General features: G+C 23.7%; 3 protein-coding genes across 7 annotated transcripts in view; all 3 read left to right on the forward strand.

Moving 5' to 3' along the window:
• Positions 1-4,619, forward strand: part of LOC122504245 (synaptobrevin-1-like) — a 29,204-nt gene extending 24,585 nt beyond the window's left edge. For 2 of the 3 annotated variants that reach the window (XM_043615240.1, XM_043615239.1), the window contains exons 2-3: positions 3,802-4,124; positions 4,376-4,619. In XM_043615240.1, coding sequence (XP_043471175.1) covers positions 3,809-4,124; positions 4,376-4,422 — 363 coding nt within the window. In that variant the 5' untranslated portion in view covers positions 3,802-3,808 and the 3' untranslated portion in view covers positions 4,423-4,619. Of the gene's footprint in view, positions 1-2,304; positions 2,466-3,801; positions 4,125-4,375 lie in introns of those variants that run through there. The other variant, XM_043615238.1, reaches the window with a different exon arrangement.
• A 2,877-nt stretch (positions 4,620-7,496) lies between these two features.
• The window catches only part of LOC122504232 (chloride channel protein 2), a 33,389-nt gene continuing 15,008 nt past the window's right edge, over positions 7,497-25,877 (forward strand). The window contains exons 1-2 of one of the 3 annotated variants that reach the window (XM_043615208.1): positions 7,497-7,731; positions 10,895-11,239. In XM_043615208.1, coding sequence (XP_043471143.1) covers positions 11,183-11,239 — 57 coding nt within the window. In that variant the 5' untranslated portion in view covers positions 7,497-7,731; positions 10,895-11,182. Of the gene's footprint in view, positions 7,732-10,894; positions 11,240-23,816; positions 24,059-25,877 lie in introns of those variants that run through there. The other 2 variants (XM_043615210.1, XM_043615211.1) reach the window with 2 other exon arrangements.
• Positions 17,681-20,834, forward strand: LOC122504239 (uncharacterized oxidoreductase YjmC). Its single transcript, XM_043615224.1, has 2 exons — positions 17,681-18,402; positions 19,669-20,834. The coding sequence occupies exons 1-2, from the start codon at positions 18,007-18,009 to the stop codon at positions 20,524-20,526; spliced, it is 1,254 nt and encodes a 417-aa protein (XP_043471159.1). The 5' UTR covers positions 17,681-18,006; the 3' UTR covers positions 20,527-20,834.

Genomic DNA, 25,877 nt, shown 5'->3' on the forward strand with positions numbered 1-25,877 from the left:
TGAGAATTTATTTTCGGTTTCTGATGGGCGATTGTTTTTTTTAAGGTGGTTCACCCTCAAAGATACTAATCAACATTATAAAAACAATTAAAAATGCTAACATTCTTAATTGAACTTACGTTCAATTGAGAAATTTAGCATTTTTCATTGTTTTTAAAATTAAACAGAAGACAATTTACTTTAAACAACAATTTTTGTAAACTTCTTTAACGTTTTTAGCGATTATAAGAATCTTGGAGTAATAACGAGTTTCATGCAGAACGAGAGGATTTTTGAAAGATTTTAATTTCAATTCTGTTCAAATTAGTTTCAATTTTAAACATTTTTAACGCAATTCTTTAAAGGAATTCAACTATCTATTAATGAATATTAAAATTCTTTCGAGAACTTCAATTATTATCAAAACTTTTTTTTAAAAATTCTTGTTAACTATATTATAATTATATTTATAAGTAGCAAAATTATTCGTGGAAATTTGCAATTATATTCAGAAAATTTTATAAAATTTATTGTAAAATTCAATTATTTTCATAAATAACAATAAATCATTACAAGAACTCAATTATTTTCAAAATTGATAAAATTCTTTGGAGAAATTCAATTATTTTTCAAAAATCTAAAAAAAATTGTCAACATTTCAATTTTTGGGCTCTTTAAAAACACTTTACATAAATAGAATAATCTCCATCCTTTGGTAAAAAATCGAAAATTATCAAAATTTATCAAAAATTCAAAAATCCGAATTTCTTAAAATTCAACATTTTTTCTCCTCTTTTATGACATTTAGCTTCAATATTTTTGGGCTCTTTAAAAATACTTTACTTATTTAATAGTCTCGACTCTTTGGTAAAAAATCTAAAATTATCGAAAATTATCAAAAATTCAAAAATCCGAATTTCTTAAAATTCATCATTTTTTTCTCTTTTTTATGGGATTTAGCTTCATTATTTTTGTGCTCTTCAAAAATACTTTACTTATTAAAAAGTCTCGACTCTTTGGTAAAAAATCTAAAATTATCGAAAATTATCAAAAATTCAAAAATCCGAATTTCTTAAAATTCATCATTTTTTTCTCTCTTTTATGGCATTTAGTTTCATTATTTTTGTGCTCATGGAAAATACTTTACTTATTTAATAGTCTCGACTCTTTGGTAAAAAATCTAAAATTATCGAAAATTATCAAAAATTCAAAAATCCGAATTTCTTAAAATTCAACATTTTTTCTCCTCTTTTATGACATTTAGCTTCAATATTTTTGGGCTCTTTAAAAATACTTTACTTATTTAATAGTCTCGACTCTTTGGTAAAAAATCTAAAATTATCGAAAATTATCAAAAATTCAAAAATCCGAATTTCTTAAAATTCATCATTTTTTTCTCTTTTTTATGGGATTTAGCTTCATTATTTTTGTGCTCTTCAAAAATACTTTACTTATTAAAAAGTCTCGACTCTTTGGTAAAAAATCTAAAATTATCGAAAATTATCAAAAATTCAAAAATCCGAATTTCTTAAAATTCATCATTTTTTTCTCTCTTTTATGGCATTTAGTTTCATTATTTTTGTGCTCATGGAAAATACTTTACTTATTTAATAGTCTCGACTCTTTGGTAAAAAATCTAAAATTATCGAAAAATTCGAATGTTTTTTTAAAATTCATCCGCCATATTGAATCCACCATTTTGAATTTTGAAAGTTCGATACTCAATTCATAATGAACGAGGTAAAAAACCTCCAAGGAACTAGTTTTAGGTAAATAAAGAGGACATTTAAAAATTTGTCTGACATATTGCATCGGCCATTTTGAATTTTTGAAAATACATTTCTCGATTGGAAATTAAATTCTTCAATTTTTATATTCAAGCAGAAGCAAGATTGGTTGCATCTTTGCAGGAGAATTGTATGCAACCCGTAGTACATCAATGTAAACCTACAAACAAAACATCAAAATTCCTGTTCCACTAAAAAAATTCAATTTCCCTAAAATAATCAACAGTTAATAATCAAAATTTGAAAGAAACTTGACATTTTCCATATGACATTAAAAATTAAGAGGCTTTTTCTCTTTATCGAAGGCAATGCAGTTTTCTTCATTACCTAAAAATGAAATAAACACCTAAGAAAACTTTTAAGAAATCCTAAATAATTGTAATTATAAACATTTTTCCAAAAGGAAACTATCAAGGAAATATTTAAAAACCCCACTGCATTATATATAAATTTTTAAATACAAAGAAAAAGAAAAAAAAACTTTTTTACCTCCATGGCCTCCAGTTTTCTTTCTATTACAGTGTTGCCATATTTTCAATCACTTCCGTTATTTGTGACTTGTCTTGGTATTCGTGTCTTCTGGTATCTTCGTCATCGTTGAAACAAATTAATTAATAAAAAAAAAAGGAAAGAAAGAAAGATTAGTTACTTGAATTATTCAAGATAAATTGTGTTTTTCTCGTTTTTAAAAAGTTTCACGTAAGTATTTTAAAACACAAGTGTATTCAAGTAATTGTAGACAAACAAAAACAAATGAAATATTCTCAAATTTTTACATGTTGATATTTTATAATGAAATGTCAAACAGGCTTAATATCCGGTATTTGATAACGAATAAAAATAGTACAATGTACAGGATTCTTAGTGTAATGTTCAATTTTTCAGTTGCATTTTATTAATTTCTAATATTTACAATATTGATACGAAATTCAGGTTATTTTATTGAGTTTCTTATTTTGAGGTTATGGGCGTGTACAACTTTTTCTTTTTGAAAAAATTTTAAAGACTATTTAAAATTAGTTGTCACGTCGCGAATAATTATGCTATTTAAGTGTCTTTATGTTGTTGATATTCTAAACAGAAATTTGTTTGAATTAGGAATTGTTTTACAATTTTTCTTTATAATTGTCTCTGAAATTGTCTTTATTATAGTTGTAAAGTATACATATATTTTTTTTTAAAAATATTTCTAAACCCTTAAGGACATGTGATTGTTAAGGCACTACATGTAAATTTTCTTAAATCTTCTCCTTAATATTCTGAAGTTTTAGCAATTTTTTTTTGCAAAAAATAAAGTCACTGCATTTTTGGAGTAAAATTATATCAATTATGTAATTAATATTATACGTTATGTACTGGATTAGACATTAATTAATATACATTAATTAATGCACAGACATTAATTAATGTACTCTAATATATTAATTTTGTAATAATTATTAAAATTAATAAATTAACTGCAAATTTTAATGTTTAAAATTATTAAGAACTTTATTATTATTATAATTTTTATTACTATTATTATTAATTGTCTTATTTGATAGAAATAAATATTTGCTAATACACAAAGTTTATTTGAACCAAATACATTTTTTTCTCTATATTAAAATCAGTATATAAATTATTGATACAATTAAATTTTAATTATGAAAACAAAAATTATTTTTTAATATTTTTTCTAATTAAATTTTCAAAATTTACAATTAAAAAGAGTTTCAATAAATGAAATAATGTAAAATTTAATTGAAAATAATTGTTTTTTTTTAAATTGCAAATTTTGAAAATAATTGATTTCTCTAAAATTTTAATGAATAATCTTCAAGTGTAAATTAAAAAATGGTAATTAATAAAAATTAGCTTTTAAAAATTATATTAAAATATTTTTGAAAAAAATAATTCTTAGAATTTTTGCATTCTAATTGTTTAAAATTCAATATTATAAATATTATAAATTTGAAAAAAATATAAAAAATTAAATTTTTATAATAAAAATAATGAATTGATTTAAAAATGAAATTATTCTTTTTTTGTACAGATTTATTATGGAGGGAGGTGGATATTCTGGAGACGGAGAATTGGGAGGCTCGAGAAATGGACAAAATCAATCGGGCAAAAAGTTACAGCAAACGCAGGCTAAAGTTGATGAGGTCGTGGGAATAATGAAAGTAAATGTAGACAAAGTTTTAGAAAGAGATCAAAAACTTTCCGAATTAAATAGTCGAGCGGACGCATTGCAAGTTGGTGCCAGTCAATTCGAGCAGCAAGCGGGGAAATTAAAACGAAAATATTGGTGGAAAAATCTCAAAATGATGATCATTATTGGCACAATTGCAGTCGTTATTCTCATCATTATTATCGGTCAGTATTTCAGAGAAACTCTTAGAAATTTGACGAAAAAGTAGTTTTTAAGAAATTTTTTATTAGAGACCAAAAAAATAATTCAAGCTTGAAAAAAATAAATTCCAAAAATAATTAAAATATTAAAAAGTTAAAATTTATTTAGTCAAAAAATACTAAATAAATAATTTAGTATTTTTTATAATATCTAATTAAATTTATTCACTTACAGAATTTAAATATTAAAAATAAATACATTTTCAAATTTTCAGTATCGTGTCTGCCGAGCGACGATTCTTCTCCTAATAACAAAAATTAGGAACTCCATCGAAATGAAAAATGAAAAAAGAAAAAAAGAAAAAATCAACAAGAAAACAATTGTGTCTCTCTAAAATGTAAGTTTTTAACGAAAAAAAAAATTGGTTTAGAAATGGAATTATATTTTTGAGACTTTGTTTTTTGAAAAGTGCCAAACGTGCACGAAAAAAACAATAATTAGAAAGAATTTTGAGATGGTGTGGTTCCAAAATGGAAGAAATAGAATCTAATTTTCCATTTTGGACAAAAAACCAGTTTTTTGTTAATAATTTGTTAATAATTTCCCAAAGATTTCTACATTTTTTTTTGGGGGGAGACAATTTTTGTTTCACACAAATATAAGAAAAAAAGAACATTATTGTAAGTTTGATATTTAATATATATTATATATTTCTGTACTGCTTTCAATTTACTTAAAAGAAAAAATATTTCTTATTTTAATTCTTATATATTTTTTTTCCTCTTTATAATATTTCTATATATCCTCTATAATATAATTTTAATCGACTGAGTAAATAATGGCACAAAATATTTTTCAAGAATTAAGGGACCATCTCATAATAATTGTTTTTAACAGAAAATTAATTTTCATTGTAAAACAGTAAAAAAAATTGTGTGAAACATGTTTGCTTTCGTATTAATTGTTATAAATAATGCTTGTTAATTTTATAAATGAAATGGAAAAGAATTTTTACGAGATTGTCTTGATTCTTGATTATAGAGATGAAAGAAAATTATTTTGGAATTTATTCCTGTAAATTAAAGTTATAGATCTTGTATATCTTCAAAGTATTTTTGTATAGAAATGTTTCTAGGTGAAAAAGATAATTAAATAAACGTTTCTATTTTTAACATTTTTCTGGTTCTCTTATCTCTTATGTACTTTATTGTTACGAATTTTTGCATACAAATGAAAATTTTTTTCGTTTTACCAAAGATTTTTTTTTGATTGTTTACTCACCATTTAGAGTATTATTTAAAATATTTTTTACTATCCAAATACGTTTAAAATACTCTTAGAATTTTTTTTAATACTTCTAAAATATTTTGAGAGTAAGTATTTTTATTTTTTACTTATTTTATACTTCCCAATAATTAAAAAAATTATTTATTTTTAATATAATTGTTATGGAATTAATAGCAAATAATAATTATCGATATTTTCCGCCTCACATTAACTATTAAATAATTTCAAGAATTTTGAGGAAAGTTTTCAAATTGAACTTTGGATTTACTTTCATTAACAAGTTTGAGAAAGATCTTGTGATCGTTTAGAATCATGTGACTTTAAATAAATGTTAAATTCTCGTTTAATGTTAAAATTATCATGCAACTCGTGTCATTTTTTTTCCTTTGCCTATTATCGTAAATTTCAAATTCTATATATTCACTGATTCATAATTCATTACCTCATATATCCCTATTGTTTGCATTAAACTAATTTTTATTCATTTAACAATTTTACAATATTTTAAATATTACAAATAATACTTTTATTTGATTACAAATTTTTTAAATTAAATTTTTAATTATTTCAGAAAGAATAATTTTATGCTAAAAATTGTCATGAAATTCAATTTGATATTTTTTTCACACGGAAAAAATTTCGGGCGCGCAGCATTACCTACGCGTACGATTGCAGTGCTAAATGAAAGAACGCCGATGTTCTAAGAGTGAGATATCTGCGTTCTCATTGTGGGAGCTGAGGAGTCCCACAGAGATAAAGTGGAACTACCAAAGGCAGAGCCCAGAGCCCTCTGCATGTGGTGTAGAACAGCTTTTCTGTATACGTAATATATATACTTGTCTAAAGTATATTCTTTCTCAGCTGTGGGACTCTGAGGCTCCCACTCGTGAGAGCGATTAGTTCCCACTCTTGTTCTCCTTATGCACCAGGGATAAGGTAGAACAGCATTACCATAGGTAATACGGATGCGCGCCCGAAATTTTTTCCGTGCAGTTAAAATAAAATACACTGGAACCTGAATAATTGGGACTGCTTTCTAGTTTGTCTCAAAAATCGAGAACAAAAAATATTTATTTTAATATTTAAATTTAAATAAAATTTCTCGAAAGAATACAATTATTTTTAAAAATATTAAATAAATTCGACTATTTTCAGGAATTTCAATATAAATTCAATTATTTTCAACAATTTTGATCAAATTCTTTTTAAAAAATCATTATTTTCAAATTTTTTAATAAAATTCCTTCAAAAAATTCAATTATTTTCAAAAAATTCTTCGAAACAATTCAATTATTTTCATAAATAATAAAATGTTTCTGAGAAATTCAATTATTTTTAAAAATTGTAATAAAATTTTTCTAAACTATTCAATTGTCCTCAGGAGTTTTTAATAAAATTCTTTGTAAATTTTAATTATTTTCAAAAATTTATTTTAATATAATAGTAAAAATAATAATAATATCTAATTGTAAAAATAAAATAATAAAATTTGGAAAAATTAAATACACTCGAACCTTTATAATTGAGACACTTTTTCTTGATGATCTCAATACTCGAGTTTATACTGAAGTGAATAAACAAAAATTTTTTTAATATATAATAATAATAGTAAAAATTGGCTAAAAAATAAGAAAAAATTCAATAATGCGAAACCTCTGTAATTTGATTCCTTTTTTTTAACTGTATCAATAATCGAGGTTCCAGTGAAGTGAGTACAAAATATTTTTTTGGAACTATTTCATCAAAAATCTATTCGAAAAATTTTTTTTTTATCAAATACAATGAAAACTTGATAATTGGGACAACTGACTGTAAAATAAAAATACTCGTACATTATAGAAAAAAAATGTATAAATTTTCTATAATTTTGCGAAATTCAATTCCCGCAGACATCTTCAATTTCATGTTCCGCGAAAGTAATACGAAATGATTCTCTTATTTTTATTTTTAAATATACTAAAAATTGTGAAAAAAACAAAATGAACTTCTATTGGATTTCCCCCTTTTTTTATAGACATAGACGAGAAATTGTATTTTTTTTACAATCCGACAGAGTCTCAAGATTTTTTTTTACATTTTCCGTGTAAACCGCAGAAATCACGGAGCCTCATTCAAACACCTATATCAGTCGCTTCACGACCGTCCTGCCGGACAGACGGTTGTAGACAATAATAAATATAAAGTGTATCTCACTCTCTTTTGCCGGTATTCTCTATCGTCAAAAATTTCAAGAAAGTTGTCTTCCTTGAATGAAAAGTGGTAGCGGATTATTTAACCACGTGACATTCGAAATTCTATTAAAAATGTTCCATGTCCAAAGACCAAGGTTGTGCCATTTTCAAGGTTAATAGTCACACATTTGAGAAAAAGAAACGAAAAAAATGTTCCATCTAATAAAATTCATCACTTTCTTGACTATTATCAAATAATAATTTTATTTTCTTCTTCATTTCTATTTTTTAAATATTTTTTTATATTTTCTGTTAACTTTTAATATTTTTGTTTATTACTAGGTTTTTTTATTTTCAGTCAATCTTTAAAATAAAAACAATTTTTATTTTAAGTCAAAACGAAAATAAACGTAGGTAATAGACAAAAATGTATTTTTAACTCAAATAGATATTTTTTTATTTATATTTTTCTTTATTATTAGCAACAAGCAATTTTCACTATAAACTAAATATTGAAATAAAAATAAAATTGAAAAAAAGAAAATAAAAATAATAAACAAACAGAATTTAATTGTTGTAATTTTTATTTTTTTCATTTATTTATATTTTATCTAAACATTTAACCAAATGTCTAATACAAATAAATATTTATCAATTAAATGAATGAAATAAAAAAGAAAATAAAAATAAATAGAATTTAATTGACGTAATTTCTATATTTTATCTAGATATGAAACCAAATGTTTGATACAAATGAATATTTAATTTATCAATTAAATATTTATTTCATAATAGTCAAGTAATCGATTATAAATGTGACGAATCAAAAAAAATTTCTTTTACTGCACACAGAGCTCCATTGTTTATAATACCTAATAATAATCGAAAAAGAAAAAAAAATCGTCTCTCTTTAACCTTCATATGATTTGTTATCTTCGATGAAAATTACATTGAGTTTGAGAAAATGCTTAGAAACCGGAAGTCATTATTTATTATTATCAGAAATTATCGAAGGTGTCATAAAAAACGTGCGTTTATCGCAATGATAACACAATTTGCGGAAATCAATTTGATCCATTTTTCTTTCCTATAATTGGTGATTTTTTTCTCTGCGAAAATTTCTTTTTCTTTTTCTAAAGTTCATATTATTATTGACAATAAAAAAATTTTCATTATCATCGTTACTAGAAAAATGAAATTATTCTTTTAATTAATAAAAGTAATAAATAAATGAAACAAAATTAATAAAAAACAAAGTAAACAATATAATATTGTATAATAATTATTTAATTACGTTGTATAATTGCTATGAAAAATTAATGCTTTTCTGAATAATCTAATTACATAATTTAACTTATTATTAGTTAATTAATTAGTATTTGACATTATATTTTACATGATTTAAAATTTTATATTATATTACTAATTAATCAGTAAATTTATTTATTTATTTATTCAAACACTTATTATAAAATTATTTTCTGATTTACAACAGAAATTTGTTTATAATAATAAACCAAATTGTTGTTCACTGACAGTTAGTAACTAATTAATTATTATAATAAATTAATTTCAAAGTTTTAAATATAATAGAAATTAATGAGAAAAATATTATCAATGGTAATAATAATTATATAATTATAATAAAAATATAATAATAATAATAATAATAATAATAATAATAATAATAATAATAATAATAATCATAATAGTAAAAATAATTTTAATTGTTAGAATAAAAAAACAATTATTATACAAAATTTAATATAAAAATATAAGTAGAAAAAATGAAAATGAAAAAATTAATTAATTATAATAAATAGAAAAATTGCTAATTATTTTCTAATAATTAAAAGAAATAAAATAAAAAAAGATTAAAAAATTGTTTTTGAATATTTTTCTTCAAAAAACATTTTGAATTATTTATTTATCAACAACTGAATGTTTGTAATTGTTATTTACAAATTTATATTTATTATTAACAAATTATATGTTTTGAAAAAAAAATATTTTTTATCATTTCCATATTTTTTAACTAATAATTAACTTTTTTTTACTGATAAATAATTTTTTAAACAATTTTGTCATAAATTTTTTAATGAAAAAAATTTTTTTTCTTTAATTTTTTTTTAAACTAAAATACTTACATTGGGAAAAAAGAAATGTTATATTTAACTATATGTAGCAAAAATTTATTATAATCTCTTTACATCATTCCACTTTTTTTTTAAAATCACGTGATTATCAGCATTTATAATGAGAAATCGTATAACCAATATTTATATTTGTAATATCTTTTTAAGAATTTCAATAAACATATTTCCTAAAAATCTATTCATTTTATTAAATAAAAGAAAGGAAAAAAAATTCTTGTTAGATAAAAACGGCGAGCAAACAACAAAGTCTTTAAATTGAAATTGCTAAGCAGGTTTTTCATCCTAAGAATTCATGAGATCATTAAATAAATTCATGATGCCAAAATCAATTCAATTTACTAAAAAAAAAAAGAATCTTTCCTTCATTTATATTTTATTTATTAATTTTTTCTAATTTTATCCTTTTGATTATAATTTTTAATTTTTGTCTCATTTTTCCATAAGTAGATTAATTTGTTCAATTAGTTACAAATAATCACCTTCTCCTCTCAAAAAATATTGTTTTTATTATTATTATTATCATTATTATTATTATTATTATAAATTATTATAGAGTAAAGATTTTTTTTATAACAAAATTTATAAATAATTATATAAAAATTTTAATTAATTTTTTTAGTAGTAAACGGGCTTCAAAAAAAAATGCCATTTCCTACAATAATTATTATTATAATATTATAATAAATTATTATACGATAGTAATTAAATAAATAAATTATAATTTTTTAGAAGTTGAAACATATTTAATTAATAGAAACGTTAATGAATATTCATTTAATTGATAATATAATTAATTAAAACAAATTCAGTTTATAAACAAAATTTTAATAAAATGAATTAAAACCAATAAAAACAGTATTTTAAAAAATAAATAAAATACAAAATTTTTCTTTGAAATTTGTAATGTTTGTTAATATATTTCATTTTTTTAAATATTATTGCGACTTTCGTAATTAATAAATAAAAAACAATTAATTAAAAAAATTAAAAAATTAATTTAACAAAAAAAAATAAAAATGTCGTCCAAGGTGAATAAAAAGCTCTTTTTTTATTTGATACACATAAAACGAAGAGTGTTGTTATCTATTTGAAAAGACTGAGATGCAGATGAACTTGAGTTCCCAACTGCTGATAAGAACAAAAATCTAAATAGTGAATTTAAAATCGTTTTTCTTTCAGTCGACGAAATTTTGTGCGTGAAACATTCACTTCAAATGAGTTCATCATCATCACCATCATCATTATTATTTAGCGAGCGCAAAAAATGGAAATGCGCAAATCGCAAAATGCAGGTGTTAATAAGGTGGTTTTCAACAAAATTACAATTTAATAATAATACAATTTTTAAGTGACTGTGTTTTGTCGTGAGAATTATTATATTTTAAAAAAGAAAAAAAAATTACCGAGTGATTGATAAAAAGGTTTTTTTTCTCCCTGTGAAATTTAATTTCAAGAAAACGCACAAAAATGCATTTAACTGGCGAAGGAGACGAGAGTAATTCTTGGGGTTATCAAAATACTTTGGTGAGTTAATTATATATTTTTTTAATTCATTTTTATTAATTATTAATTCGTTGAATATAAAGTTATGCTTTCCTTTTTTTAATTTACTAATTTTTATTGTTATAATCTTAATTTATTTTGTTGCCTTTATTATTTCTTTCTTTTTTATTTCATTTTATTTATTTTTTTTTTATTTTATTTCTTTTATTTTATTTTTTATTTAGTGTACCTAATACAAGTTTTTTAATTAATTTTTTACTGATTAGTAAATAAAAATTTATTACTTTTATTTATTGTAATATTTAATCGTAACATTATTATTATTATTAAAAAAAATTTTTAGAATGTAATATATTTTTGCTTATAAAAATTAAATACAAAATAAATAAAAAATTGTATTACAAAAGTATAAATTTAATTTGCTTACTATAAAGTCAATTAGAAGTTTAATTATTATAATACTCTTAGTTAATTAAGTTTAGCTAATTAAGTTATAGTTACTATTAAATTTCTATCAAATCCTCGATATTGGAAATAATTAATTGTCTCGATGTAATTTGTATGCGAGCAAAATTGGCGCAATGCAAAAAAATTTTAATTTTCAGTTATACTTTTAATATATTTATTACATTGAAGATTATTACTCGAATGATAATTAATTTTTTATTATGATTTCTTTTGAAGAAAGGAACTCAGATTTTCATAAAAGTTCTATTTTCGTCACTATTTTTAGACGGCAGCTTTACCTCCGGCTAACAAATATAGAACATTGGCATTTTTTGAGAAAAATCTCAGTATTAGCGACACTTTTTTTTCACTTGTAATATCGACCATTCGATATTCTTTTTCTTTTTGTCAATATTCGAAAAAATATTATTGAAAAATTGGAAAAGATCGAAAAAATTGAATTGAGTTAAAAAAAATTATTTATGTCTTTAATATTAATAATAATTATTTATTATAATAAAGTTATAATATTACAATAAAGCCTAAATAAGGTAAAAATAATTATTTGAACCGCAAAACAATTTATTCGACACGAAATTTTTATTTGAACCGCAAAAAAATATTCATTCGAAACAAATAAATTTTCTTTGAACCCAATATAAGTTCAGTAGACTCTGACAATAAAACATATTTTTTCCTGAATGTTAAATAGTAAAATTATTCCTCATAAATATTAATATTGAAATAAAAATTAAAAAACAATTTTTTTTTTACTCAAAAACAAATAAATATTTATTATTATTAATACCGAGGTGTAATGAAGGAAAACTGATATATATGTGTGTCATATTCGTAAGTGACGTAATTCAAAAAGTGTATTGTAAATCCGATTATCATTGGATTTCACTATTGACTTAAGAAGTTTCAAAAAAAAAAAAAAAAAAAATCGTTATGAAATATTGTTTCAAAAAAAATTTTTTTTTATGTATTTGTATTTTATAAGGAGAAATGTTTGTAAATGACTTAGACTTGTATTTGCTATTTGCGTTTTCGAAAAAAAATTTTTCTCTACTATAACAGAGTCACATGATCATATAGTTAATTGTGTTCCATTTATAATGCACTTTCAGATTTTATTGCTTCTCAAACTGTTATTATCCAGATATTATACTGTCAACGGGTGTCATAATTTGAAAATAAAAAATTGTTTTGCACCTTTGTTTATAAGTAATATGTATTCTTAATTTTAATTATTTATATTCAAAATTCCAAACAGAAAAAAAAATTTTAATTAAAAAATTTTATTTATCATAAAATCTAAAATTATATACTGAATTGAAAATTTTTTAAATTTTATAAAATTTTATTTAAAATTTAAAAAAACAAATACAAATATAACATTTTTTAAAATTAACAATTTTTTTAATATAGAAAATAATATTTGTTTAATAAAATTGACAGTAGAAAGAAAAAATATTGGTGGTTTTTTGAACGTTCAATATTTTTGGGACATAAATTTAATTATTGACCAAAACAGCATTATATTAAATTTTAAACAATTTTGCGGAGAAAAAAAAAACTTTTTGTTTTCAATTTTGTTGCGGAAAAAAAATCTACATATACACATGTATATATATATATAAATGAAAGTTTGAATTTATTAGTGTCGAGTTTTGAACTATAGTTTGTAAACGAGTATTTTTGTTATCATGAGTATTGAACTCTGACCTTTTTCGTTTCCAGACGTAATTTTATCGTGTCTTCGATGGGGAGCTTTTTAATCAAAATAGAATTTACAATATGACTATTAACTTTCGAAAAACATAGTTTCTTCAAGTTCAACAAAAAAAATTTTTTCGAAAAAAATAAAATCAAAAAATGAAAACATTTTTTAATTTTATTTTTTTTTTATTTTGTTCATTCATTTTTGTTTATTTAATTTTTTATTTATTTTTTTTATTCAAATTTTCACGGGCATAAAAAGTAATTAATTATTTTTTATACTTAATTTAATTATCACAGTCTTTTCTAAGGATATCAAATTGTGACAAGAAACGAAGCAAAAATGTTGCGAAGCAACGTTTTGATTCGTTTTTTGTTTTAATTTGTTATCCTTAGAAAAATTGTGTTTGTTATGTATATTTGTTAATTTTATTTCTTTTATTTTTATTTTTTATATTATGTTATTTATATTTTTTTATATTTTTATACATAAAAAATTAATTTTGTATTTTTTTTAATTTAATTATTTTATTTTCCATTTGTTTATTTTATTAATTTTTCATTTTATTTACATATCTTTCATTCAACGTACATTAGTTCATTTAAAATTTATTTTCATTTCCAATTTTAATTGTCTTGAGTTATTAAAAAATAATAGCAAAGTCTGCAATTATTTTAACCACCTCATAAAAAAAGTATTTGACATTCTTCTAATATATTCTAATTAGAAGCAATTATAATTGTGTGATATATATATTTTTTGTTTTGTTTGAAAAATCACCGTAATTGCATATTTATCATTTTGCCAAACGCACCATTGAAAATGTTTATAACAAAAGGAACTTGTATTTCCCTGACAAAAAAAAAAAAATTTCAACTACTAATAAATTATCTCGATATTTACAATAATAATTTAGATATTAAAAAATTTTTTTTTAATAATTAATATCAGTTTTGCATTTTAATTTAATGCAATTTAAAATGCGAATAATTCATCAGAATAATTTGAAGCGTAAACTGTGGTGAATGTCAGTAACAGTTATATTATTATTATTATTATTAAAAATAAGTACTCAAGTAGAGAAATTTTTTTCTTTTTTTTGTCAGTAAAATTTGAAACTAGTGTTAAATTAGGACCAATTTTTTTTCAGTAATAATTAATTGGGTACGTATGTAATTAACTGAGATTTTTTGCCAATCTTGTAATTTATAAACATATTCAGAAAGGTTATTGACACGTTTTATGAATTCTCTCGTTTTTAAAAGTAAGGTTATGTTTAAAAATATTTAATTTTATTTTTATATTTTAATATTTAATTTCAATGACTTTATTTCTAATTATAATTAATTGCAGTAATTAATTTCCAAATTTTACTATTCAATTTTAATTTCCAAATTTTAAAACTTAATTTTCAAATTTTAATAGTAAATATAATTTTAGTAATTAATAATAATAATTTTAATAATTAATATTAATAATAATAATTTTAATATTAAATTTTTCATAAATTAATTTTTCGAAAAAGACTATTTTTTCGAATTACAAAAACACGTCTTCTTATTATATAACATTTTTCGTTAAAAAAATTGACATTAAAAAAATATTCAGCTTAAAACAATAGAGACTGAAATTAGGTCATTCGATGAAACGGAAAATATATTATAATTTATTGTAATTATATTGAAATGAAATTATTTTAATTGTGCGTGTAAACACGATCAAATGGAGATGATTGACGGGAATAATAATTTTTTTCACACATATTTATAATAATCGAATTAATTAACTATAATTTCACAACCAAAGTTTAGAAAAATATTTTTTTTTTAAATTCTTCAAAATTCTTAAAAAATTATAAATTATAGGTATTATAATTTTTTAATTTTATAAATTTATAATGTTTAAAAATAATAATTCTTTCATGTGTCAAGATATTTCAAAATGCATTTTCTATGAGAGATGGAATAAACTAATTTTGATTGGTTAGTTATTTTTGAGTGCGAGTAAAAATTAGGTCAACTTTATATAAAATTACCTCAAGTGCAACATTTCTAGTTCGACCTCTCAGAGAGATTATTAACGATTATTTTCTATTATCTTAAAGTTTCGAAAAATTTTCAAAATACTCCTAATAGTTATCATAGAAATTTTTCAATAAAATTTTTGTTGAAGAAATCATTAAATTAATAATAAAATAATATTGTCAATTATTTAAAAATCCCGCTCAAATTATATCACACCATCGTCTAGCGACGTCTGTCGGATATTTTCCATTTTATCGACAGTTAATTTTTGATAATGAATAAAGAGAGAAATTCAATTTCTTCTTTATTACCAAAAAAAAAAAAAAAAATGTAAAAAAGAAATTTTTACATTAATTTAAATATTTTCATTATTTAAATTAAGAAAATTTTGGTAATAAACTTTTATCGTTTTTATGAAAAATATTAAATAAAATGATACAAAATGAAACAAAAAAAGAGAACAAAAAAAAAGAAAAAACGTAATAAACTAATTATTAAAGAGTAAATAAATAAATTAATAATAATAATAATAATAATAATAAAATTATTACAATTATTAATAATATTCACTGTATTAACTGTTTTAAAAGTAATAATTTATAACTATTTAATAAGTAATAACAAAAGCCTTCATTAAAAAACTATTATGTGGATAATTAATAAACATAAACTATTAAGTCTCTAATATAATTTTGTATTCATTATTATTTTATTTATAATTACGGTAATAAAAAGTGTTTTTTAATAATAAAAAATTTCTTCACACATAAAAATTTAAAAAAAAAATTACTATTTTAGATTTATAATTAAAATACTTTTACTAATTCATTATTAAAATACTTTAACTAATTTATTATTTAAATACTTTTACTAATTTTAACATTAAAATACTCAGTACTTGCTAATTTTGCTATTATTTATTTATTTATTTACAACATGAGATCATTTTTTTTATATTAAAAAATAAAAAAAAACGAAAAAAAATAAAATTTTGTCCTCCACATTAAAAATTGATCACAGTGATAATATTTTGATTGAAATTAGTCAATTGAATTTTCCAAGATGTCAATCAATATTTTTATCTGTTGATGAAGTGGAAATTTAATACACGGACTATATGTAGAAAATAATTGAAAACTTATTATTATTTGAATTCAAAACAGTGTATGCGGTTAAATTTACACGTGATTTGTGGAATATTAGATATACGTTTCGTTCGACGTTGTTTATCGTTAATAAATAATTTTTACGCATTAAACAATTTTTTTTCCTTTTTAAATACGAAGGTCAAAATGATTAACGACTAAAAAGTGCTTAGACATGCATGTAGACCTGCGAAAGATGCGTTGACCTCTAGTTTTCATTTTCACTATTTACAGTCACACTTATAGTGAGTTGTACAAATTAAAATCTAGTCGATAAATAACAGTTGTGATAACGTAACAAAAATATTGCAGAATTATCCAGATTTTTTTTTTTTTTTAATAAAAAGTGATTTTTGTAAATTGGAGAAACTTATTTCTTATTATCTACTACCTTCTTCTTCTTCTTTTTATTTTTCATTTTCTTCTTCTTCTTCTTCTTCTTCTTCTTCTTCTTATTACTATTATTATTAATGTTAGAATTTATTTTTATTATTATTATTTATCTACTAATAATTAATTTATTAATTGAGTGGTGATATATGCAAAGCTCTTATTTCATTGTTAAGTTGGTTTAAAATAATATAAAAATGTGTTCGAAAAGAAGATAAAAACAACAGCTTTGCATCTTATTAACCATCCGAAAATTTTCTCTGTCATCCTAAAAATATTTTTTGTTTTATTAATTCTGCTCAGTTTATAAAGCAATTTGTTTTTCTGTAAAAATAAAAAAAAATTACTAGCATTTTCTTTTATAGTAGTTTATTTGAAAGCACCAAATTATTACCAAAGATGATCCAACTGATATCAAAAAGTGTCAAATTGATATCAAAAGCATCAAATTGATATAAAAATTAAAATTTGGACCAATTTGATTTTTTTGAAGTAAAATTGATACCAAATACACTAAATTGATAAAAATATGTGATTTTTACGCCAAAAAGTAAAGAGTAAGAATAAAATCGAGCTTTTCTAAGCCCTTTCCAATAACGATCCAATTTAATTTTCATTTGTTTAAAGAGAATTAAAAATATTCGATAAGAAATAAATTTTCCCTGGCACTACAATAATAATTGTAATAATAGTAATACAATTATTGTCACTCTCTTATCAAAATACATTCTTGTATTTATCTCTATTATCATTTAATAATCAAACGAAAATTCCCTTGTTGTATTCAAAATTAGAATGTTCCATTGATGACGTAAAACACACACTTAGAAACATTCATTAAGACTTATAAAACTTGTGTGCTCAGTTATTACATTCTATTGGGAGTGTCAAGTTGCCTCGAGATTATAAGACACAATTTGTACAACCACACACACACAAAATCAAATTGTCTCTCCAGTGTACAAATTCTCTATCCCCTTTTTATCTTCTTTTTTCTAATATAAAAATTGATTAACCCATTCTTATAAACTTAGATTGATTAGGCAATCAGTTCTCATCATGGCACTCAGACACTTTCTCAGGAACGTGAATAGTGTTCGTTCAGTTGTTAATGCACTGGAGGAGAGATCTTCGTTATTATCGACAAATTATTTATTATTGAAAAAAACTACTAATCAGGATATTATTAATAATTGTGAAATGTCGACATTGTCGTCGAGTAAGATTGTTGATATGGTTGTGCCAAAGGAAGAAGTCGAAAGATTTATCAGTGAATGTATGAAGAAAGCTGGAACAACATCCGAGGATGCTGATACGGTTGCACATCATTTAATGACTGCTGATTATCGGGGACATTTCAGTCATGGATTAAATCGAATGACAATGTATGTTCATGAAATTAATCAGAGAATCACTGATCCAACTGCAAAACCGGAAATTATCACTGATTTTCAGGTAAAGATGCATATTTTTACTTAATCCTTTCAGTACTGTTGTTAATTAATTAATTGCAGTTAAATGGTCAAAAATTTATAATCAGTTATTGTTGTCATTAAAAGTATGATTCTTATTGTTATTTGTCTTGTGTTAATCAAGTTGTTTCTGTATTTCAAGTTTAAGTCTATCCGAATATGTTCGGGAGGAACTGAAGATATTTGTGTACCGTTAGGAACAAATTTTTAAAGTCCGTACTGTGAAAATGAAAATAATTTTCACGACCTAATTCGAATTTCGAAACTGGTTGGAAATAGAAAGCGTAAGAATTGATATTTGGAATAACACAAATTTTGTTGTTTTAATTATTTTTAAAAAATGTTGATAAAAACTTTAATTAAAATATTAAAAAAAAAAACAAATTTTCTCAGAATTTCTTAGCGTAATCATCTTGTTGAATAAATATTTAAATACTTGCTGATAATTTTATTTTTCCAGAGGAATTAAAATTTTTAAAAAACTTTTTAAATATTTCTAAACAATTCAGCGGTAATTCTTCCAAAATTCAATTATTTTCTAGAACTTTGAATTAAAATTATTTAAAAGTTTAATAATTTTTTTCAATTATAGTTATGTAATTAACTTCAATGTTCTAGCGACAGTTTAGAACCAATAAATAATTTGTTCATTAACAATTGTTATAAACAAAGGCAAATTTCGATCAAAAAATAATTTTTCATCTTCTGCCGATTATCGGCAGTGGTTACTTTTTATTAATTGTAAATTAAATTAATTTTGATGACCCAGATATTAATTGGAATTGTTCTAGCAATAGTTTGGGACCAGTAAAAAATTTTGCAACTAACAATTGTTAGTAAACAGAAGATAAAGTTCGCTCGAAATAATTTTTCATCTTCTGCTGATTATCGGCTAAGGTTACTTTTCCGAAATTTTGAATTAAATTGTTTCTATTGACCCGGATAATTTTTGAAATTGTTCTAGCAATAGTTTAGGACCAGTAAAAAATTATTTACCAACAATTGTTAATAAACAAATGACAAAATTCGATCAAAAAATAATTTTTCATCTTCTGCTGATTATCGGCTGTGGTTACTTTTTATTAATTTTGATTTAAATTAATTTTGATGACTCGGATTTTTATTGGAATCGTTCTAGTAATAGTTTAGGACCATTAGCAGTATTTTATTAAAAGTTGTTAGTGAAATGATAAAGTTCGATCAATGAATAATTTTTCATCTCCTGCTTTACAACAATTTATGTTTACAGGCCACGGCTCTAGTATGTGGACACAACGCTCTGGGTCAGGTGGTCGGAAAATACTGCATGGAACTTGCAATCGACAAAGCGGAACAATTCGGAATAGGATTGGTGACCGCGAACGGTTCGAATCACTACGGAATTTGCGGATACTACACCAAAATGGCAATGCAACGGAACATGATCGGTTTCACGTGCACCAACACCAGTCCCCTAATGGCGCCAACGCGAAGTGCCCGCGCAGGTCTCGGCACAAATCCCCTGTCGCTAGGTATGGCAGGTTCGAAAAATGAAGAATTCGTCCTCGACATGGCGACAACGGCAGTGGCTTTGGGGAAAATTGAACTGGCGATGAGAAAGGAGGTGAAAATCCCCGACGGTTGGGCTTTGGATGCAAATGGACAACCGACGACTGATGCTCATGTCGCTTATGATAATGCACTTCTAATGCCTCTCGGTGGTACTGAAGAGAATTCGGGTTACAAGGGTTATGGTCTCGCTACAATGGTGGAGATTTTGTGCGGTGTCTTGAGTGGTAGTCAATTTGGACCAAATATCAGGGCCTGGAGGAAGAGTGAAAAAGCTGCCGATTTGGGACATTGTTTCATTGTCATCAATCCGGAAGTGTTCTGTCCAGGATCTAAGGATCGATTGACGCAACTCGTTCAACAATTGCGGGATCTTCCGAACGTTGATGATGAGAAGCCGATTATGGTCGCTGGTGATCCGGAGAGAAATTCGATGGCGAAAGTTGATGCTAATGGTGGTATCGCGTATCATGAGAATCAAATTAAACACGCCGAGGAGTTCGCTAGGGAAATTGGTGTTGAACCTATGAAACTAATTCCGAAAAAGGCTGATTGTTGATATTAAACTTTTGTTTTAAAAAAAAATCACAAATTCTCTCTGACCTTTTACTTTTGGACCGTGTGTTCATTTTGTACAGAACGAAAACAAAAAGTACACAAAATACTGAATAGTGTTTCAAAAATTAGAAATTTGTAAAGACTGTACATTTTTTAATGATCCGTTCATATTTTCCTGTATTCACGTATTTTCCTAAATCGAAATTTCTGTCAAAAAGAACTGCAATGTCATTGTTGTATAATATATTTGTAATGTTACATATTTATTAGTCTGTTAAAATTTTATAAAAAAATATATTTTTCTGCGAACTGTTGTCTTTCTTTAAATCCCATATTCCTTTGGATGTTTCCCCATAGCCAATCATCAAATAACTTAATTCTTGAAGAAATGTCATAAAATTTTAATTATTTTCATTAAATATTGTTATAAAATATTCTATAATCAAATATTTCATAAATTATTTACATTAAATATTTAGTAAATTATTTTTTCGATTTTTGAAAAACGAAGAAGGTGAAAGAAAAAAATACTTTTTTAAAAAAATTTTTCTTTGCTGAATTTTTTTAGACTTGGGGAGAAAAATGAAAAGAAATAACACTTGAAAGATGAGAATGTATTTATACCGGTTAGTGGATGACGTCATCATCATCAGTATCATCATCATCATCACTAGAAAATATTGACAATCGATGATCGAATTCAGGAGTAATCTAATAAATTTGTTATATAGCAGAACGAGGCTCATGAATGCGTCTCGACACGGTGATGTAACAATCATCTACGGTTCGATCGTTAGTAAAGAGATGATGACCTTGGTTTTGCACGACAAATCTCGATTACGTTACTGCCTCTCTGCTCCGAATGGTATTTCCTACGTGCCGCGACTGCCACTTAGACGGAAGTGTAACGTCAAAGTTCGCACTTTCATTCTTCATCTCGAGTTTATACTTTAATCAAATCGCTAATTTGAATATTTAATTAAAAAAACTTGTTTCATTTTCCGTCTGCTTTTTTTGTGTTTTCATCGCTTTTTTTTAAGTTTATGATTCAAAAATTTTCTATAAGAATTTATAGGAAAAAAAACTCGACACTGGTGGGAATCGAACTTGCTACCCAATGAACAGTAGAACTAGACGCCAGCCACTAAGCTAAATGTTAATTATCGCAGTTTTGGTTTTTTTTTTTTTTTTAATTTTATGATTCAAAATTTTTTTAGAAAAATTTACACGAAAAAAAATCTTGACACTGGTGGGAATTGAACTTGCGACCTACTGAACCGTAAAGCCAGATGTTAACCACTAAGTTAAATGTTAATTATCACAGATTTTTTTTTAATTTTTTCTTTTTTTTTTTAATTCATCATTTTGATTTGACAGAAATGTTTGAATTTGATGTTCAGTATTAATCTACAGAATTTATAAAGTATAGTTTACTGACCTGCGTTTATTTATCTCGATTCGAAAATAAAAGAGGATAAAAAAGAAATATTGCAACTGTCATTGAAATTGACTCATTCCGTTTTCTTTCTCATTCAAAATGCAAAAATGTGGAAATTACTATAGACAGACTCGTAGTGAATTAATTATCCAGTCAATTATTATTACTATGGAAATGAGAGTATTGTTTTCATTCTTTTTAGTACCTTTAAAAATCTGTAATCACTCAATATTGTAATTGACGTAATCAAATATGTCATTTCATTATTTTTTTATGAAACAATTTTAATTTATCTAGTGAATCAAATTAATTTAAGATTTTTTTTAATTAGTAATTAAATATTTAAATTAATTTAAGTTTAACACTGTTCGTATATTTCAATAAATTTTACAATTAACAGTAAAACTTAATAAAAAAAAACTAGGTACATGGAAAAAAATTTTTTTAAAAATATTTTTAAATTATACAAAACGATTTGATTTTTGAACGCCATTTTTTAAAATAATGGCCAAATGTCAAGAAGTTTGAGAATATTAGTATTTTTTTTTTAATATCTACTGTAAATGTTTAAACCTTCCGTTAAACATTTACTGATTATTTCGTGATACTTTGCATTTAGTGCTGCCATATAACGACAAGGTTAAACACACTTTGTTCTACTTTATGTAAATTTTCTTACTTTTAAATTGGAACATAAATTTACTCGTGCGGTAAAATGAAAAGACACTTATGAAAATTTTTCCACTTATTTCCCTTTTCTATATCAATTGGATTTTTTTTGTTGAATTAAATGAATTACAGTTCACAATAACGAAATTACAGAATTAATTGAAGAAAATACGAAATCGAGACAAAAAAACTATTTTGAAATGGACAATTCATTTGAATTGAAATTCTTTTTTCGAGTGTAATAAAATAGAATAAATGTAAATTATGGAATAAGAATAGGAAATAAAGAAATGAGAATAAATATAAAAATAAATAAAAATAGATAAAAATAAATGAAAATAAATAAAAATAAATTGTTATCAAGTGTGAATAATATGATTAGTAAATTTAAAGAGGAAGAAAGCTTAATTGAACAAACGATATGTCCAAAATGCAATCACTCTCTTTATGCATTAGAGCCAGTGTAATGCATCGTTAAATTAACTAATTCACTAAAGCTCATTCCACGTGGGGTCATGGAACCCATGGGACGTCTGTGAATCTACTTCTGAGATTCTTCATTTGCATTTAGCCTATAATCTCAACTTCCACTTGAATCAATTTTTGGTTCAAAAACGTGCGCTTGAAAAAAATTATTTAATTAGGAAATTTGGAAAAAAATTTATTTTTAGATTTTTGTAGAAAAAATTATTATTACAGCTATTAGTATTATTATTCCTCTTGTTATTAATTTACTATCAATATTTATGCATTAAACTATGAAAACTATTCAAATAAATTAGTTATAGTAATAAAAAATAATAAATTAAATTTTTTTTTTTATAATGAAACAATATAAAATTTAAAAAAAATAGAAAAAGTGCGATAAAATGATAGAATGTAATATAACATTAAGAATAAAAATAACAAAATTGTTCATTACGGGCTTGAAGGTCACGAAGCAACCAATAAAATGATTCGGAGTCACGAGAGGGCGGTTCCAATTCAGCGCGGAGTCAGTGCGCAGTAAACGAAAATTGCCTTCCACTGAAGAAACAATGAGATCAAAACGGCGCGAAATTCAAATTTTCAAAATCAGAAAATTTGAAATTTGTTTTTTTTTCTCATTGATGGAAGCAATAATTTTCATGCCAAAAAGGTTCTGCGTCATATTCTCTGTAAATTTGTGCAGCGGTTCCCTTTTGCTCTTATCTTGCATAGCATTTTCATTCACTAAATGTTTAATCTGACGACATATTTGACAAAAAAGTAAACCAGAATATTTATTGCTAAGTCAAGTTATATTTTCTTTTTTTATTTTTTTTGTCTTTCGAATTGTCTACTGAGAAAAATCTTTTTAGTCTCTTAGAAACATTCGACGAGAAGAGTTTTAATTACTATACTGTCAGTACTGTCATTAGTACACGGAACTTATTTTTTTAAGACAGTAGGTATTTTTGTTTTTAACTAAAAAAAATTTCGGCACTTGCAATTTGAGTTCATTTTTTCTTCGATAAATTATCTCTAATGTTAATTAAAATTTATTATTTAAATTTTTGTCACGAATTTTTATTTCGCCAAAAAATTGAAGGCGACAAAAAACAGTCAACTCAATATTAAAATGAAAAAAAGTAACATTTTTCCGGTATTTTTGAATTAAAATATTGAAATCGGGGAAAATGAGAGGAAAGAAAAGGAAAAAAAAATGTGAGTGAAAAAAATGATTGAATTTTTCGTCGAATACTTTTTCTTACGTGAGAGAAGACATGTGTTCGATATCACGTGAAATATTGAAGTTGGGTCTAACGGGTCGGTAAGACGAGTTCAATTACGAGGTAATTTTTGTCAATGATAACTCGTGACTTTGAAGTTAGCTTCCTACGAGCCCTCATCGAGGGAAGTCGCCCATTACTGAACGCCATTTGTACAGTCGACGCAACAAATCTTTTCAAAAAAAAAAAAAAAAAAAAAAAAATTTACAACACTGACACAAAATAAACAATTTATTTTGTCAAATCAAAACAGAAAAAATTCAAATTTTCCGGAAGGCATGAAAGTAGGGAAATTAAAATAAGTTATGAATTTAAATTTAAAAAGTAAAGTAAAAAACTTGTTTACTTTTTTAAACTTAAAATAAATTAAATTAGAATTTAACTAAATGAAAATAAGAACAAATTATAATTGTCATAAATAAATTATTATTGTTATCAAATTGAGACAAAAAACATATCAAAATAGTTCTCGTTTCTATTCAATTGCAATATTATTTGGTATTATTTTATATCGTAATGGTAAGAATAGTAAAAAAAATAGTAAGAATAATAAAAATAATAGTAGGAAGAGTAAAAATAATAGTAAGAATAGTAAAAAATAGTAGGAATAGTAAAAATAATAGTAATATTTTCCAGGAAATAGTAGATAAAAATGACGAAAGAATATTTTTTCTCGAGAAAGATACTATAAAAATAAAATTTAAATACACGTGTTGCTAAAATACCACAAAGTTAATTAATTCCTCTAAAAATATCACAGCCGCAAAAAGCCCTTGAATGTTACTCGATATCTTGAAATAATGAAAATTGAAATGGAAAATTAAATTATTATTGACTCGAATTAATAAAGAAAAAAATAAATTGCTTTAAAAAATTACAAAAAGAAAAAAATTGCAAAAAGAAATAATATTAATTGTCTAGAATTAAAAACAAAAAAATTTAAATTAAAAAAAAAATTGCCTAAAATTGGAGAGAGTTAAAAATTTGGGAAATTAAAACCAAATTTTGAAAAATTTGATTCTGCACAAAATGGAAAGATAAAAATAATATTTTTGTATTACTGAAAAAAAAAGAAAAAAAATGCAGAGCTTTTCCATTCTTGTTTATTGACTCGCAATATTGAACCGAAGAGTGCGTCCACTCCCTCAGGTGTTGTATTTTGAGAAGAATAATTCTTTCCCTTCTGAACAATTGAATTCGCGATTTGGGGTGTCCGCTGATACTCTGGTCTGGCAATTTAAGTCGTAAGAGAAAATTACTATCTACTGCCATTGTAATGGTGAAGCTAATGAGTTTATAAATTGACCCACAGGCTTCACTGACTGTGTTCTACTAGTGTCTATTCAGTTTGTGACTCAGTGCCTCCAGTGACAATGGCGTGCGGTTAATTTTTTTTCTCCTTTTTACCATTTCCCACAGAAATTTTCACTATTTACATTTTACAATTTCGCGCACTTTTCAAAAGAAGAATTTTTGCCAAAAAGAAAAAAATAA

The sequence above is a fragment of the Leptopilina heterotoma genome, unplaced genomic scaffold, assembly GCF_015476425.1.
Source record: "Leptopilina heterotoma isolate Lh14 unplaced genomic scaffold, ASM1547642v1 Lhet_286, whole genome shotgun sequence".
Taxonomy (NCBI): Eukaryota; Metazoa; Arthropoda; class Insecta; order Hymenoptera; family Figitidae; genus Leptopilina; species Leptopilina heterotoma.

Excerpts from the sequence above, each read along its gene's own strand:
- LOC122504239 (XM_043615224.1), top strand. The coding sequence starts at position 18,007 with ATGGCACTCAGACACTTTCTCAGGAACGTGAATAGTGTTCGTTCAGTT. Across the intron at positions 18,403-19,668 it reads AAATTATCACTGATTTTCAG|GCCACGGCTCTAGTATGTGG; the intron begins GTAAAGATGCAT and ends TTATGTTTACAG.